Genomic DNA, 15,544 nt, shown 5'->3' on the forward strand with positions numbered 1-15,544 from the left:
AACTCAGAACGGCAAAGGGGAAAGCAAATGAATAACGTATAAAACTACCACCTGCATTACATTTGTAATAGTGAACAAGTACAAACACCCTAAATTATTATTATATGGGGGGTGCTTAAACGACTTCTGTCGAATCCACTGCAAGGAATATTATGCAACACTTCCTGATATGGAAAGATAGCCACGATATGTCATACAGTGAAGGAAATATGTTTAAATTTGTTTAATTCAGCATCTCTCCAACTTAATTGGCCACAAAGCCCTATTGTGTCATAATGTTTATTAAAACAGAACTATTGTTTCAGGTAACAAATTTTAGGAAACTGGTAGTATAAGCATAGAAAAAAGATTGAAAGTAGATACACCAAGATGTAAACAATGTTTATTTCTGGGTGCTAGAATGATGGGTACTTTTTCTTCTTTCTATATTTTATGAAATTTTTTCAAATAAGTATGTATTATTTTATAGTTAAAACAGTAATAAGTCTACTATCACTTTTTCAATTGCATGCTTTAAAGGAGAAAATAAAAGCAAAGGTAGTTTAAGATGGAAGACAATTTAATTTTACCTGATAGATACTTCCTCAATGCACACAAATAGCACACTCTGCACTCTCTTGGAATCTTCTAGTACTTCATTGGACTGGTTCACCTATGAGGATACTGGGAAAGGAAGAGAAAATGACGACTGCTGAACTGAGTTTAAATTCCAGTACACTGTCTTGGTCTGCACAGAGCTACTTTGTAGTTACATCACCTTTTCCAAGATAGGATTTTGGACAGCTTCTTTTCTTAACATGAACCAAGTAATTTCATATTGCAAAAATGCTTTCATGACTTGAGAAAGTAAGAGTAAGAGTGTGGTATTGGAGTGTGATCAGATAGTTTTTCTTTTTTTGTTTTTAAAGTTTCTCTTAAAAAACTTACTAATTAAACAATAACGTTTTGTTGTGGAAAGATTGGAAAGTGCAGACAGACAAAAATAAACATGAAACTACATAACAACAACATAGTGATAATTAAAGTCACCTATGCACTATCACAAGGAGATGACCAATGTCTAAATCTTTCGTTAGGTCCTTAAAAGTTTTTTTCCCTGTACATATAGTTTTTCACAACAAATTGGGTGAAATTGTATATCCTCTGTTATAATCTGCTTTTTTCCACTCAACAATATTTCATGAATCTGATTCCATGTAATTACCCTCCTACAGCAACGTTTTGGTGACTGTATAGTACTCGTATGAATGTTCACTGCTTTCTTTAACCAGCCAAGAATCATTTAAGTTGGTTCTATTTTTTCACTAGTATAAACCGTACTAAAAATTCGTTAGATTGAATACGTGTGTTTTTGCGTACTTGCCAGGGCCCTGAGAGGTTAGCCAGGCTTCCATGCTGATTTCCTCAGGTAGCAAGCAGCTAGCCTAAGCCTTCCTTACGGCCACCACTAATGGTTATAGAGGGTGAATAAAGAGGCACAGAGAAACTGTTTGCAATCCTGACTGTGAAATGTATTCATAAAAAATAAGTATTATTCGGCGTCTACTATGTGCACCCCGTATGACTAGAGACTCAAACCTTCCTTTAATTTTGCAATATTTAAAAAAATTATGCCTTGAAGTGTTTTCTTCTGTTGAATTATTTTGGTTGTTTTCTACCAAAAAATTAATTATGTCTCCTGCATCTATCATTTTTTTTCTCTAATCTTACTTTCACTAAGGTCTTTGTTTATCTCTATTTAATAGTGCCAGCTTTTTGGATCCCTTTATATTTTGTCATCCATGTCTTATTTTGTTTTGCTCTTACTGTCCTTGCTTGTTCCCAGCAAGGGTTTACTGGTTTTTCTCCCCAGGCTGAGCCATTTACTTCAAAGAAGGAAATATTTCTCTCGGCATGTTGCGTGCCTGTCTTCGCAGAAGTCCCTCTGTGTGTGCGTGTTTCACCAAAGCCTCAGATGTTTCTGATGCAGCCGGCCTGCTGGCCAGAGTTTGAGCAACAGTGATTTAAAAGATAGCGAATCAAATGTATGTTGACTTGAGTCCTGGCTTCTTTAGTTGGGAAATGCAGTCTTCCTCTGTGCTTGGGAAGAAGGAACAGGGTTGGTGAACACAGAGCCTGTACTTCCTGCGGCGGGGGAGGGACAACTCTGAAGGGGGTCACCCGAGGCCTTGCAGGGCTTGCAAGGCGGTTCAGCTTCTCCCTTCCTGCCCCTGCGCCCGGCAGGCGTTGATCCCTGATAATACCCTGCACACCACACTCCCGACACACAGTCTGCTTCCAGAGTATCTGGTTCTCTCAAGTCTGGGTGTGGCTCTTCTTGGTTAAGAGAGCTTTGAACCGAAATAGACCATGTGCCCCTGATCTCCAGCTTCCACTCCCCACCCCCGCCCCATACAGTGATGGAGCAGGAAGAGGGCAACCGCCGTAAACGCTCCCCATTGAAAAGAGGAAGACTGGGAGGCCTACAGCAGTCCCTGCTCTGTAGCAATTCTGGAATCCTGCTGGTCAGCACTGATCACGCCCAGCTCTTCCTCCTGGCCTGTGGCCCATCCTCCAGGAGGCTCCCCCGGTCCACCATTCTCTGTGGCTGTACCTGAAGCAAGTGTCGGGGAGCAGGCCCTCCTAGGGGCATTCAGAGCCCATGTGCTTCTCATGGCCGATCAGAGGTCCGAATACTGCTGTATGGCTCAAACAATGAATAGCTCATTTAGTTCTGTTTGGCTCCTGTCAGTTCCAGGTGCCAGGAACCATATCCAAGTTTGTTTCCTAGACATGGTTCTTGATCTGTGGTCGTTTTGAGGTTATCATGAGCCTTAGGTGGGGATGCCACACCCTTCACCTGATCTTTGACCTCAGCCACTTTATTAGATTGCGCAGTTTGAACAGCCCTGAGCCACCAGGTTGTAATTGTTCAGTTGTCTTATTTCTCTGTCTCTAGTAATCAGGACAGAGACAGGCAAGTGGTCATCTCTTAGTAAATACTGATTGAATTAATAAAATTCAGGCTTTTCTAGCTAAGCTGAAGTATTTTGTTAGCTATTTCAGGAATCTCTTTGGCTTCATATGATTTAATAATAAATATTTCCGCAAATTTTCAGGCAATTGAAAAGTTAATCATATGTTTTCCATGTATAGTTCCTAAACTAAAGGGAAGGATAATTAGGAGTTAATGAAGTTAGTATAAGAAAAAAAAAGATCAGTTGCAAACACTGGTCTTTAAACATCACATGTCAGTGGTTGGAAACGTAGGGGGTGGGTTGGAGAAAAAAAAGAGAATGTGCAGGAGACTTTTTCAAAGGGGGACACACGGACTTTCAGAGTGGTGTTCCCACAATCACCTTCCTCAAAACTTTCCCTTAGTTACAGATGCGCAGGCTGGTGTGGAACTTGGCCGTTCCTGCCTCTCCCTCGGTTCCCCCTCTCCTCCCCCCAGCAGCTTACGTGAGGCAGCAGAGGGTCCCCATGATTGCTGAAATGATCAGAAAAGCAAAAATGGCAGCTGTAGGGATGGAGCTCCTGATGAAATCCCACAGGTAATCACTGAAGTTGCTCAGCCAGGACCTGGAAGTTTCTGCAGGAAGAGCATAGACAGTCACTGAGGAGAGGCTAAGTGATGAAGCTGGGATTTCAAACCTGGTTCAAGTTCAAATAGTTGTCCCAGATCTCAGGTTCTTTTTTTTTTTTTTTTTTTTTCAGGTTCTTATAGTTGCCCAGGGCCCATATTCCTAACAACTTTGCTGTGCTAAGAGATTAAAGGAATACACTTTTGGGGAAAAAAAAAGGTATCCTCAGATAGATATCATCTTTTCCTCCTTGTATGTCAAATAGGAGCAATAATCTCCGCCCCAGATCGCTTAAAGGTTGTTTGGAGGTCTCTGTGAATCAATGGGGTATATACTGTGAGCGAGGAGCACGCCTTAACAGACACCATGCTGTTGCCTAGAGGGTGTTCGGGGGGCTGAGCGCCCTGTGTCCCATGAGGAGAAAGGAGATGGCCACCTGCCCCAGTGGCACCAAGAGGAGGAGAAGGAGGCCGGGCGGCTGGCAGAAGGAGGCTCAGAGGGAAGAGGCAGGGCAAACAGAAGTGTCTGTGGCGTGAAGTCAGGAGGGTTCACCACTCACAACGATACCCTTTCCAGAGATGGGAAGGAACTGAGCACCACGCTGGGCTTTGGGAGCACCTAAGCCACGGGTCACTGGCTCATCAGCTTTAGCTTAAATTTCGCTTCCTTTCTGAAGTCCTTCTTGACCCCTCCCCCCAAACAACTTTAATTATCCCTTTGTCCTCAGGGAGCATTTGTCATATTTCACGGAAGGTTGAAATCTATGGCTTTGGCTTAGTGGGTTCATGCTTGTTGAACCAAACCAGAAATACTTTGCTTTCCTGCGAACATTATTTTTAAATACAGAATCAGTCTTTCCTGACCTGAGACAGGAATCTTACGTCCTATGAAGAGAGGAACATTCATCGTAACAGCAAACACACCCCTTGAGCGTGGTTCCAATCCATCCTGGTCTTGTATTCCGAAGGCAGATAAAGGTGACAGAGACAAAGCGACAGTTTCCAACAAGAGGCAAGTCAGAGAGCACAGCAGCTTCGGGGGTTCCATGGGCTCTCCCGAGGGCCTGCACCGAGGGGAGATGGCTTTTTCCTTGGCTCGTCCCAAGGCAGCTCTGTCTGAAAAGTCAGAAAATGGTGGTTTAGTTTTTATTGCAAAACTAAAGCTATGATGAACACAAGAAAAATTCACTGACTGCCACTGTTGAGTCCTGAACACAGCCAATTTCCAAAGCAAAAACCATCCCGCCTTCAAGAAACAAAACGACACAAGACAGAAATTGACTGTGCTCCGTCGGATCAGGTACCTGACATCCCCTCCTAAACCACATCCCCCTTCGGGCTTTTCCAGCTCAATCAGTGGAAACTCTTTAAGTTGTTCAGGCCAAACCCTGTGGTGTCATCTTTGACTCCGCTTTTTCAGTCCCACATCCTTTTCGTTTTGTTTTGATTTGAGTTGGGTTTATTACTGAATCAGCAAATAAGCAGTATAAATGGTTAACCAGGTATGAATTTCAGTGGATAAGGGGGCACAGTCCATCATGGGGGTGGCGGTGGCCCAGAAGTTCTGCAGTCACAGGAGTTCGTAGCTTCCTGCTTGCTGCCACTGAACAGCCAAAGAGATCTCACTTTGTTGTAAGTCAGGTAGTGTCCTACTGACTTCCCTGAACTCATGTCCTATTATCTACTCTTGATCACTCCACCTCAGCCTCATTTCCTCTGGAACAAGCCACACGTGCTCCTCTCTGTTTTGTTCACATAGGCTGTTCAGGTGCTCAATAAATATGTTTTGAATGAATGAATGGGTGGTGAATTTGGGCAGATATTGTTCATTGCCTGTCATCACCACCCCCTTTTCACTTATTACATGCAACCAGAGAGGCTAGAAAAGCTGAATCCGCCTTCTCCCAGCCAGCCTTGCTGCTAACAATGGCTATGGGACATAGTGTTGGACACTGAAGCATAATGGACATCTGATGGGTGGCTTCCGGGAAGATTTTCTGCTGTCTTGATAAAAGAAATGGCGCTACCATTTTCCCTTTGTGCTGCCTTGAACATTCTTTAAGTGTTACCTGGGGTTGGAGGAGCCATCCTGTGACCATCAGGCAATGGACACAAGGAAAAGGCCAAGAAAATGACATCTATTCTGGCTCTGACAATTTTAAGCCACTAAACCAACACCTCTATCTGCCCACCTCTCAACTACTAGGTCTGAGAAAAATAAACTCCTATTTGAGCTTTCTATTACTTAAGACATTTTGAACTGACACTCTCATCCACTGTTGAGACCTGTGTCAGGTAAGGTGGCAAAGAAGCCAGTGAATCAGGCCTCCGTCTTCAGAAGAAGCTGGCCAGAGTCTTCCTTTAAGGTTTCTGAAGTTCCAAATAGAATTCTACTCCTCCTTATGATATCATCTACTGCATTTGACCCACCCCCAGTCTCCCTCTATTTGACAGCTAAGTATACAGACGTTTTCTTCTGTCTATGCATAAACATTTGTGTTGATACTGAAATCCATCCTCATGGTAGCCATATCCTCTTGGGCTTGAAGATTTCTAAGATATTTTGTTTGCCACGTGGTATCTACTGCACCTTCAAATAGTGTATGTATGGGATTTGAATAGATGATAAAGGTGGCATTTCATTTCAGTGGGGAAAAAGAGATGGTTTAATGTGATGACTGGCTATTCATTCGGATGCACTGACTGGAGTGAGAGCCATACACACAAAAATAAATTCTAGATGGATCAAGGACTAAACAAAAATAAAACCATATACATATTGGGATAAAACACGAGTGGAGTTTTTTGTAATCTTGGGGTGAAAAAAGCTACTCTGAGCATGTCATAAAACCCCAAAGACATAGGTGAAAATAATGATAAATTTATTGCATAAAAATGTAAAGCTTTCATACAGCAGAACATTGTAAAGAAAGATAAAAGATTAATGACAAATTAGGTGAAAAATTCCACAACATATATGACAGATAATAGGTTAATGTCCTTAACATACAAAGAACTCTTACAAATCAATTTTTTAAAAAGGATGATCAGCTCCATAGAAGAACTGGCATAAATGAATCAGTCAGAAAAACAATGGATAAATAAATTGTGATATATATTATATAATGGATTACTCTACTGCAATTAAAGTGAGCCACTAGGAAATATATGCAATAAGGGTTGTTTCCAGTTTGGAAGTGTTATGGGTAGTGCTGCCCTGTCTCTTGGTTCACATGGCAGTTCTGGGTCTAGGTCATTACCCAACAGAGTTGCCACAGGCTATCTTTATGCTCAACTTTTGTAGATAATGCCAGATTGTTTTCCAAAATAATTATATCACTTTGAGTTTATTTTTGTATATGGTATGAGGAAATGTTCTAATTTCATTCTTTTACATGTAGCTGTCCAGTTTTCCCAGCACCACTTATTGAAGAGACTGTCTTTTCTTCATTGTATATTCTTGTCTCCTTTGTCGTAGATTAATTGACCATAGGTGTGTGGGTTTATTTCTGGGCTCTCTATCCTGTTCCATTGGTTTATGTGTCTGTTTTTGTCTGTTTTTGAGCCATTACCATACTGTTTTGATGACTGTAGCTTTGTAATACAGTCTGAAGTCAGGGAGCATGATTCCTCTAGTTTTGTTCTTGTTTCTCAAGATGTTTTGGCTGTTCAGGGTCTTTTGTATTTCCATATAAATTTTAGAATTGTTTGTTCTGATTCTGGAAAAATGCCATTGGTATTTTGATAAAGATTGCATTAAATCTGTAGATTGCCTTGGGTAGCATTGTCATTTTAACAATATTAATTTTTCCAATCCATGAACACAGTATATTTGTCCATCTGTGTCATCTTCATCAGGGTCTTATAGGTTTCTGAATACAGGTCCCCCATTAGCCAAACCAGCTGGAGTATGATTGCAAACACTGAACTCGTAAAAGGGATCCCAGGAGATGTGGGCGATGCAAGTACAGCATTTCTCACATTAGGTTCACTACATTCTGCTGCAGCCTCTCCCGGATTCTGGTTGGTCACAACCTCTAGAAAACTTATAAAAGGGGGGTTTGTGGGATGGGCCAGAGCCCAGACTACTGCCTTTACTCCTTCTGGTGCTAATGGATGTCAAGGTTAAGAATCTCTCTCTCTGCTACTGGATCAAGGCTCCATTTCTAATTTTTTAAGTTAGCTTCACCTCATAAATTATAAAATTTCATTGTTCACATTTTTATTTCCAGTATAAAAGCACAACTCTCAAAGGCATTTGTTTTCACATGTCAATGTTTTGTTTAACTGATTATTGAGGAAACCAGCGGGAAGACAAAAGAGCTGGTTCCAAGAGCATTTGAAAAATAAAGATGTATGTGGTCAATGGGAAAAGAATGCCAAAACAAGATGATTAAGTTAGACATAAAAGTGGTTAACCTTTTACAGGGAGTCAAACCATATCACCTTATTGATTTCTGTAAATTAACCTCTAACCTTAATGGACTTTTACAGGACAGTAAACCATTCCCAACCTTATCTGTCAGGGATGGGGTGAGGTGGGGGTTCCTCTTGGGCAGTTAGGGAACAGAATTTCCTGGTACATTTTGTTGTGTTGTTTCAGCAGGAAATTAGCTGAGAAGGGAGTAAAATGAGTGCATGATTAGAATTACAATGTTGTATCTCCTATCCCAGAGAGCCATGGATTTTCCTCATTTTTCTGTGGAAATATTAAAAATATGTCCTTTAGAAGCCTAGTATGATCATGACCTTTCTTGGTCACCACAGAGGAGGAAGTGGTGGCCGTGTCCGGAGGAGAATGCTTTCCAGCTGAGTTTCCTCATTGCTTTTTGCCTGATTACCTTGGAAGGAAGGAACAATCTGGGAGCGGCCACAGCAAATGCGCAAGAGGTAAATTGGATGCAACAGCCCCAGAGAATGAAGGACACATGACGATTGATTTGGGAGGCTTCAGGGCATATCTGCCGGGACTGAGGAGTTGAAATACATAGAAAAACGATGGCACCATGGGCAGCGTGGGGCAGGAGTGACCTGGAGGGCGGGCTCAGAGGGATGCTGGACCCAAATCAGGAAAGGGCCCGGGGCCAGGAAGGAGAGACCGGGCCTCAGTACTGCTGCTGCGCCTCGCAGCCCAGAAGCTCCAGCCTCAGGGCGATGTGGTGCGCCCAGCTCTGCGGGTGAATTCGAAGGAAGCGGGTAAACAGCGGGGGGTCTAGAGCGTTCACCACGGGTGTGAAGGAGTCTTGATTTCCCTGAAAAATCTGAAAGAGGAGAGATAGCATTTGTTGGTTGACAGGAAAAGAGTTATGTTTATACACCCCCCCACCAAGGCTCCCCAAGTCCATTGGCCTCCTGCTTGGTCTGTAACTTTCCCTAAGCTCCGCCCCCTCATGGGCACCCACCCTAATGCCCATCGCCCAGCACACACGCTTTTTTTCACTTCCAATTGAGGGATCCACGCTTCTGGTAGTTCAGGATTGAACCCTGGGAGGTGACTGGATGACTCGGTCCCCTGCCTCTGTACCTGGGAAAGTGGTCGTGACATCTAGAATTAAGAGCACCCTTGCTAACCTCCTGTGGAGGCCGTGCTTCCAGCTATGGCTTCCCTCTGGAATCTTCTCACCCACTTTCCCGACTAATTCAAGGAAGTTGTAAACATCATGATATTTTACTCCCAAATACTTCAACCTGCCAAGCCTTTGGGTCTCAGTTTAAGTGTTATCTCTGAAACAGGACTCTTGTTGACTCTAAATCTCCTCTTGTTCATTTCCTTTACACCATTCAGAATCTTCTCATTTATCTGTTTACCTGCTTATTGACCATTTCCTTTGTTTTCACCACCAAATGTCGGTTCCATGACAGCAGAGACCTTGGTCACTGACCTTCCACACATACAATATATATAGTATATACATAGCAAATATACTATAAACATTTGTTAAAGTTTGTGTGTTTGATAAAACTTTCGGGAAACAAAAGAGATTCTTGGATAAATATTTGTGGCATACTTTGGGGGCTTGTACACCTTCTGCTAGACTTATTCCTTGATCTTTCCCCTCAAGAAACTGAAAGAATAATACAAGGAACACTTAAATCTCCTTTAATCTACAACAGACTCCTAGTCTCTGGTCTTCTTCTGTCCTTCATGATGTTGACATTTAAAAAAGTCTAGGACAGGCTTCCCTGGTGGCGCAGTGGTTGAGAGTCTGCCTGCCAATGCAGGGGACACGGGTTCGAGCCCTGGTCTGGGAGGATCCCACATGCCGCGGAGCAACTGGGCCCGTGAGCCACAGTTGCTGAGCCTGCGCGTCTGGAGCCTGTGCTCCGCAACAAGAGAGGCTGCGATAGTGAGAAGGCCCGCACACCACGATGAAGAGTGGCCCCCACTTGCCACAACTAGAGAAAGCCCTTGCACAGAAACGAAGACCCAACACAGCCATAAATAAATAAAAATAAATAAATAAAAATTTTTTAAAAAGTCTAGGACCATTGCGTTGTAGAATGTCCCACATTCTAAATTTGTGTGACTGTTTTCTTATTATTAGATTTCAGTTCAACCTCTTTAGTGAGAATATTAACTAGGTGATGTGTCTTTCCCGCCATATCACATCAGAGGACACATGATGCTGATTCCTCCAGAGTTTGACCCTTAGTTAAGGTGATGTCCACCAGATCTCTCTTTTATAAAGGTAATAACTTCCCTTACCTAACAATCTGTGGGGTTGGACTTTGAGACTGTGTAAATAGTCGGTTCCACATTAAGCTTTCATCCAATGGTTTTAGTATCTACTGAAGTTCCTTACAAGTATTATATACTGTATTGATGGTTGGTTTCTTAATTTTGTCATGTCTTCTACATTTATTACCTGGAATTCTTCTGTGGAGAAGAATGTCTCCTCTCCCTTTATATTCTGATGATGATAATGGACTCCAAGATGTTCCAGTAACACCTGGCAGTTTCCTGGCTCTGGTCTTGGAATCTCTAAGGAGCCCAGGTTCCTTTTACTAGGAAATGGTATTTGGAAACCAAGACTGTTCTGGGTTGGCTTAGGCTCTGCTCTAGGCCAAGGCTCACGTACACCATGTCTTCTCAGCTTGGACATTTTTACCTCATGGCAGAGAGCAGAGGCACCAGAGACTGAGCCAAACGCACGATCACATTGAAAGCTTCTGTTGGAAAGTGGTTTATATCACGTCTACTTACACTGCATTGGTCAACATGAGTCCTACTGTGAAGCCCAAAGTCAATGGAGTTTTCAAAAAAGGAGGAAGTGAAAAATCAAGAATAATACCTTTGTGACTTCCCTGGTGGCACAGTGGTTAAGACTCCGCCTGCCAATGCAGGGAACATGGGTTCGATCCCTGGTCTGGGAAGATTCCACATGCCGCGGAGCAACTAAGCCCGTGCGCCACAACTACTGAGCCTGCGCTCTAGAGCCCATGAGCCACAACTACTGAGCCCGTGAGCCACAACTACTGAAGCCCGTGTGCCTAGAGCCCGTGCTCCACAACAAGAGAAGCCACCGCAATGAGAAGCCCACGCACCACAACGAAGAGTAGCCCCCGCTCACCACAACTAGAGAAAGCCCGGTTGCAGCAACAAAGACCCAACGCAGCCAAAAATAAATAAGTAAATAAATAAATTTAAAAAAATAAAAGAGTAATACCTTTTACCTCATCTGCTATTTTCTGTTCATTCATCACAGCAATGAGGTGATTTTACAATATGTAGTCAGAGATAAGAGGTTTGGGTGGCTTGTTAGGTTTCTTAGTCCACAAGCACCCTCTACTGTTGATAAAGAGAAGTGCAATTTCTGTAACAGATGGGATAGGAAGATATGTCTTGTGATTTTGTGACTCATTTTTGCTTTTCCAGAACACTTAATTTCCACCACTGAAACTTATGGTATTCTTTGTCTTCTAGTTATTCTGTGAGTTATGGGTGGTTTTATTTGCAATTTTAAAATATATCTACAGAGAGATAGTTAGATAGACAGATGGTTTTTGAAGGCTGTATGGAGAGATTTAGGCAGCTGCCATTATTTGATGAGAATGTACAACTCAGTATTTGGAATTTTAAAATGCTATTTTAAATTATTTTTCTATTTGTTTCTGGCATGTAGAAATACAATAAAATTTTCTATTGATTTTGTTTTCAGCAAGCTTGCAAACTTATCTTAGTAATTCTAATAATTTAGATAGATAGATTCTTTTGGATTTTCTATGTATGCCATCATATCTTCCACATATTATGAGAGTTTTTTTTTTTCCAATCCTAATACATTTTATTTCTTTTTCTTACCTTACTGCATTGCTTAGGACCTCCAATACAGTTTTTAATAAAAGTGGACGGGGCAGATTAAAGATGGCTATGAATTTTTTTGATACTCCTCCCATGGAGAGGTAGGTGTATTTTGACTTTTTTTTTTTGGCCGTGTCACGCAGCTTGCAGGATCTTAGCTTACCGACCAGGGATTGAACCCAGGCCACTGCAGTGAAAGCACCAAGTCCTAATCACTGGACCTCCAGGGAATTCCCTTGTTTTTTTTTTAAATTGAAGTATAGCTGATTTACAATATTGTGTTAGTTTCAGATATACAGCAAAGTGATTCAGTTATATATACATATTTTTTTCCAGATTATTTTCCATTATAGGTTATTACAAGATACTGAATATAGTTCCCAGTGCTATACAGTAAATCCTTGTTGCTTATCTATTTTATGTATAGTAGTGTATATCTGTTAATCCCAAACTCCTAATTTATCTCTCTTCCCCCCACCCTTCCCCTTTGGTAACCATAAGTTTATTTTCTATGTCTGTGAGTCTATTTCTGTTTTGTAAATGAGTTCATTTGTATCATTTCTTTTAGATTCCACATATAAGTGATATCATATGATATTTGTCTTTCTGTGTCTGACTTACTTCACTTAGTATGATAATCTCTAGGTCCATCCATGTTGCTGCAAATGGCATGGTTTCATTCTTTTTTATGGCTGAGTAGTATTCCATTGTATATATGTACCACATCATCTTTATCCATTCCTCTGTCCTTGGACACTTAGGTTGCTTCCATGTCCTGGCTATTGTAAATACTGCCGCAGTGAACATTGGGGCGCATATGTCTTTTGATTTGTTTTGAGTTGGGGTGGGCAATTGATTCTGTGGGCTGATAGAGTATGGCGGCAGAGGTGGTGCTGTGCCAAGTTCAACAGGACTGACAGCTTCCACCTTGGTTTCTTGGAATCTAGCTTTTATGTAAGAAGAGTGACTATCCTAAGACCACCATGCTGAGAGGCCCTGAAGAGACATCAGTGGATGAAAAGGTCAAGGAGAAACAAGATACCAGGCAAGTGAGCAAAGAAGCCATCTAGGAAGTAGATCCAGCCATCCATACCCACTGACACCCCATGGATCACAGACAAACCAGCCAGCCAGATCAACCTAAATTCCTGATCCACAAAATTGTGGCCAAGTTTCAGGGTAGTCTGTGATGCAGCAATAGATAAATGGTATCTTATTTTTAATCTCAAAGGGAAACCTTTCTGTGTTTCACCTAAAATAGTATATTTGCTGTAAAATTTTTGTGAATATCCTTTATCAGATTGCGTAGTTTCCCTACTAGTCTTAGTTTGTTAAATTCTCCCATTAAGAATAGATATTGAATTTTATGAATCTTTTTCTCAGCATTTATTGGCTGTATAATCCTGAAGTTCATTAATGTGATGGATTGCATTAATTTCTAATGTTAAGCCAACCTTGCATTCCTAGGATAAATCTAACACATACATATTGCTAATATTTTGTTTCGGATCTATGTTCATGAGTAAAGTTGGCCTATTATTTTCCTTTCTAATAAACTTGTCCTTGTTGTGATTTGTTGTCATCATTTAAAGAGTTGGATAATGTAAATACAAGCTTTTTCCATTTTTCTGGAAGAATCTTTGTAATAATGGTATTATTTCTCCCTTGAAAATTTGGTAGAGTATTTAGTATAGCCATCTGAATCTGGAGTTTTCTTTGTAGGAAGATTTTTGAACACCAATTCAATTTTTCAAAGGTTGTAGGAGTTTCCGCACTTCCACTGCAGGGGGCCCAGGTTCCATCCCTCGTCGGGGAACTAAGATCCCGCAAGTTGTGGGGCGCGGCCAATAAAAAAAAAATGGTTGTAGGAGTTTCAGGGTTTTCGATTCCTTCTTGAGTAAGTTATATTTACTAGAAATTATCCATTTTACCTAATTTTCCAAATTTACTGTCATAAGGTTAATAAATATCCTCATTTTTTTATGTTGGCAGGATTTTACTGGGTGGTAAAATCAGTCATGCAAGTTGGAAATTTTTTTTTTTTTTTGGCTGTGGCTGCACAGCTTGCGGGATCTTAGTTCCCCCACCAGGGATTGAACCCGGGCCCCCTGCAATGGAAGCTCAGAGCCTTAACCACTGGACTGCCAGGGAAGTCCCTGAAAATTTTTTTTTAGTTTTTGCTTAAATGCATGAAAAATATTTCACCAGATTTTCTTTCTTTTGGGGGCAGGTTTCAGATTTTTCCTTTTAGCATCACATGGATATCATTAATTATCTTCTGATTTTCATTATTGCTTACAAATCGTCTGTCAGCTTGTCACTCTTATTATGGTAATGTATGTGTCTTCTGGTTCCTTTTTATTGTGGTAAAATGTACATAACATAAAATTTATCATCTTAACCATTTTAAATTGTAAAATTCAGTGGCATTTACTACATTCACCATTATCTAGTTCCAGAATATTTCTATCACTGCAAAAGGAAATCCAGTACCCATCAGGAAGGCACTCCCCGTTTACCCTTCTCTCCAATCTCTGGTAATCACTAATCTGTTTCCTGTCTCTCTATATTTGCCTATTCTGGATATTTCATATAAATGGAATCATACAATATGTAGTCTTTTGTGTCTGACTTCTTTCACTTAGCATATTTTCAAGGTTCATCCATATTGTAGCATGCATCAGCATGTCTATGTTTTTTAATGGCTGAATAATATTCAGCTGTATGGATAGACCAGAATTTGTTTATCCACCAGTTGATGGACATATGGGTCATTTTCACCCATTGGCTATTGTGAATAGTGCTGCTATGAGCATTTGCCTGCAAGTTTTTGTTAATTGCCTATTTTCAATTCTTTTGGGTACACACCCAGTAGCAGAATTGCTGGGATCATATGGTAATTCTATGGTTTCTACAGTGGCTGCCTATTTTGCATTGCCATCAGCAGTATGGGTTCCAATTTTTCTACATCCTTGCTAACACTTCTTACTTTCTGTATTAAAAAAATTACAGCCATCCTAGTAAGTGTGAAGTAATATCTCATTGTGGTTTTGATTTGCATTTTTCTAATGACTAATGATGTTGGTGTTGATGTGCTTGTTGGCCATTTGTATATCTTCTTTGGAGAAATGCCTATGGAAGTCCTTTGCCTATTTTTAAATTTGGTTGTCTTTCTGTTGAGTTTAAGAATTCTTTTCATATCTATTTTTCTTCTGTTGTTTGTGATTATGGTTCACATCTAAAAAACCATTTGTAAAATCCAAGGTCATGAAGATTTACCTCTATATTTTCTTCCAAGAGTTTTAAAGTTTTAGTTCTTATATTTAGGTATTTGATCTATTTTGAATTAATTTTTGTATATGGTGTGTGGTGACTTCATTCTTTTGCATGTGGCTATCCAGTTTTCCCAGCATTATTTGTTGAAGAGACTATTCTTTTCCCATTGAATGGTCTTGGCACCCTTATCGAAAATCAATTTACTATAGATGTATAGCCTTATTTCTGGACTTGAATTCTATCTTTATGTCACTACCACAGTGTTTGGATTACTGTAGCTTTGCAGTAAGTTTTGAAATTGGGAAGTGTGAATCCAGTAACTGTTTTTTCAAGATTGTTTTTGCTATTTTGGGTCCCTTACAATTACAGATGAATTTTAAGATCAGCTTGGCCATTTCTGCAAA

General features: G+C 40.7%; 2 protein-coding genes across 3 annotated transcripts in view; both read right to left on the minus strand.

Moving 5' to 3' along the window:
• Positions 1 to 7: 7 nt before the first annotated feature.
• On the minus strand, positions 8 to 6,323 carry SMIM9 (small integral membrane protein 9). Its single transcript, XM_082445727.1, has 4 exons — positions 4,867 to 6,323; positions 4,353 to 4,678; positions 3,442 to 3,638; positions 8 to 663 (listed from the first exon to the last, which is right to left on the minus strand). Exons 1-4 carry the CDS (start codon positions 4,871 to 4,873, stop codon positions 636 to 638), a joined length of 558 nt encoding a protein of 185 aa, XP_082301853.1. The 5' UTR covers positions 4,874 to 6,323; the 3' UTR covers positions 8 to 635.
• A 104-nt stretch (positions 6,324 to 6,427) lies between these two features.
• The window catches only part of F8 (coagulation factor VIII), a 125,611-nt gene continuing 116,494 nt past the window's right edge, over positions 6,428 to 15,544 (minus strand). For both annotated transcript variants that reach the window (XM_082447897.1, XM_082447896.1), the window contains one exon: positions 6,428 to 8,823. In XM_082447897.1, the coding sequence (XP_082304023.1) occupies positions 8,668 to 8,823 (156 nt within the window). In that variant the 3' untranslated portion in view covers positions 6,428 to 8,667. The remainder of the gene's footprint in view (positions 8,824 to 15,544) is intronic.

This window comes from Balaenoptera physalus, assembly GCF_965194825.1.
Source record: "Balaenoptera physalus genome assembly, chromosome: X".
NCBI classification, from domain to species: Eukaryota; Metazoa; Chordata; class Mammalia; order Artiodactyla; family Balaenopteridae; genus Balaenoptera; species Balaenoptera physalus.

Bases quoted from the DNA above. Each gene is read 5' to 3' on its own strand.
- SMIM9 (XM_082445727.1), bottom strand. The intron at 3,639-4,352 runs GCATGAACCCAC...ATTTGAACTTGA, and splicing joins TTTCTGGTTTGGTTCAACAA to ACCAGGTTTGAAATCCCAGC. The intron at 664-3,441 runs GTAAGCTGCTGG...TTCCTTTCCCAG, and splicing joins GGGACCCTCTGCTGCCTCAC to TATCCTCATAGGTGAACCAG.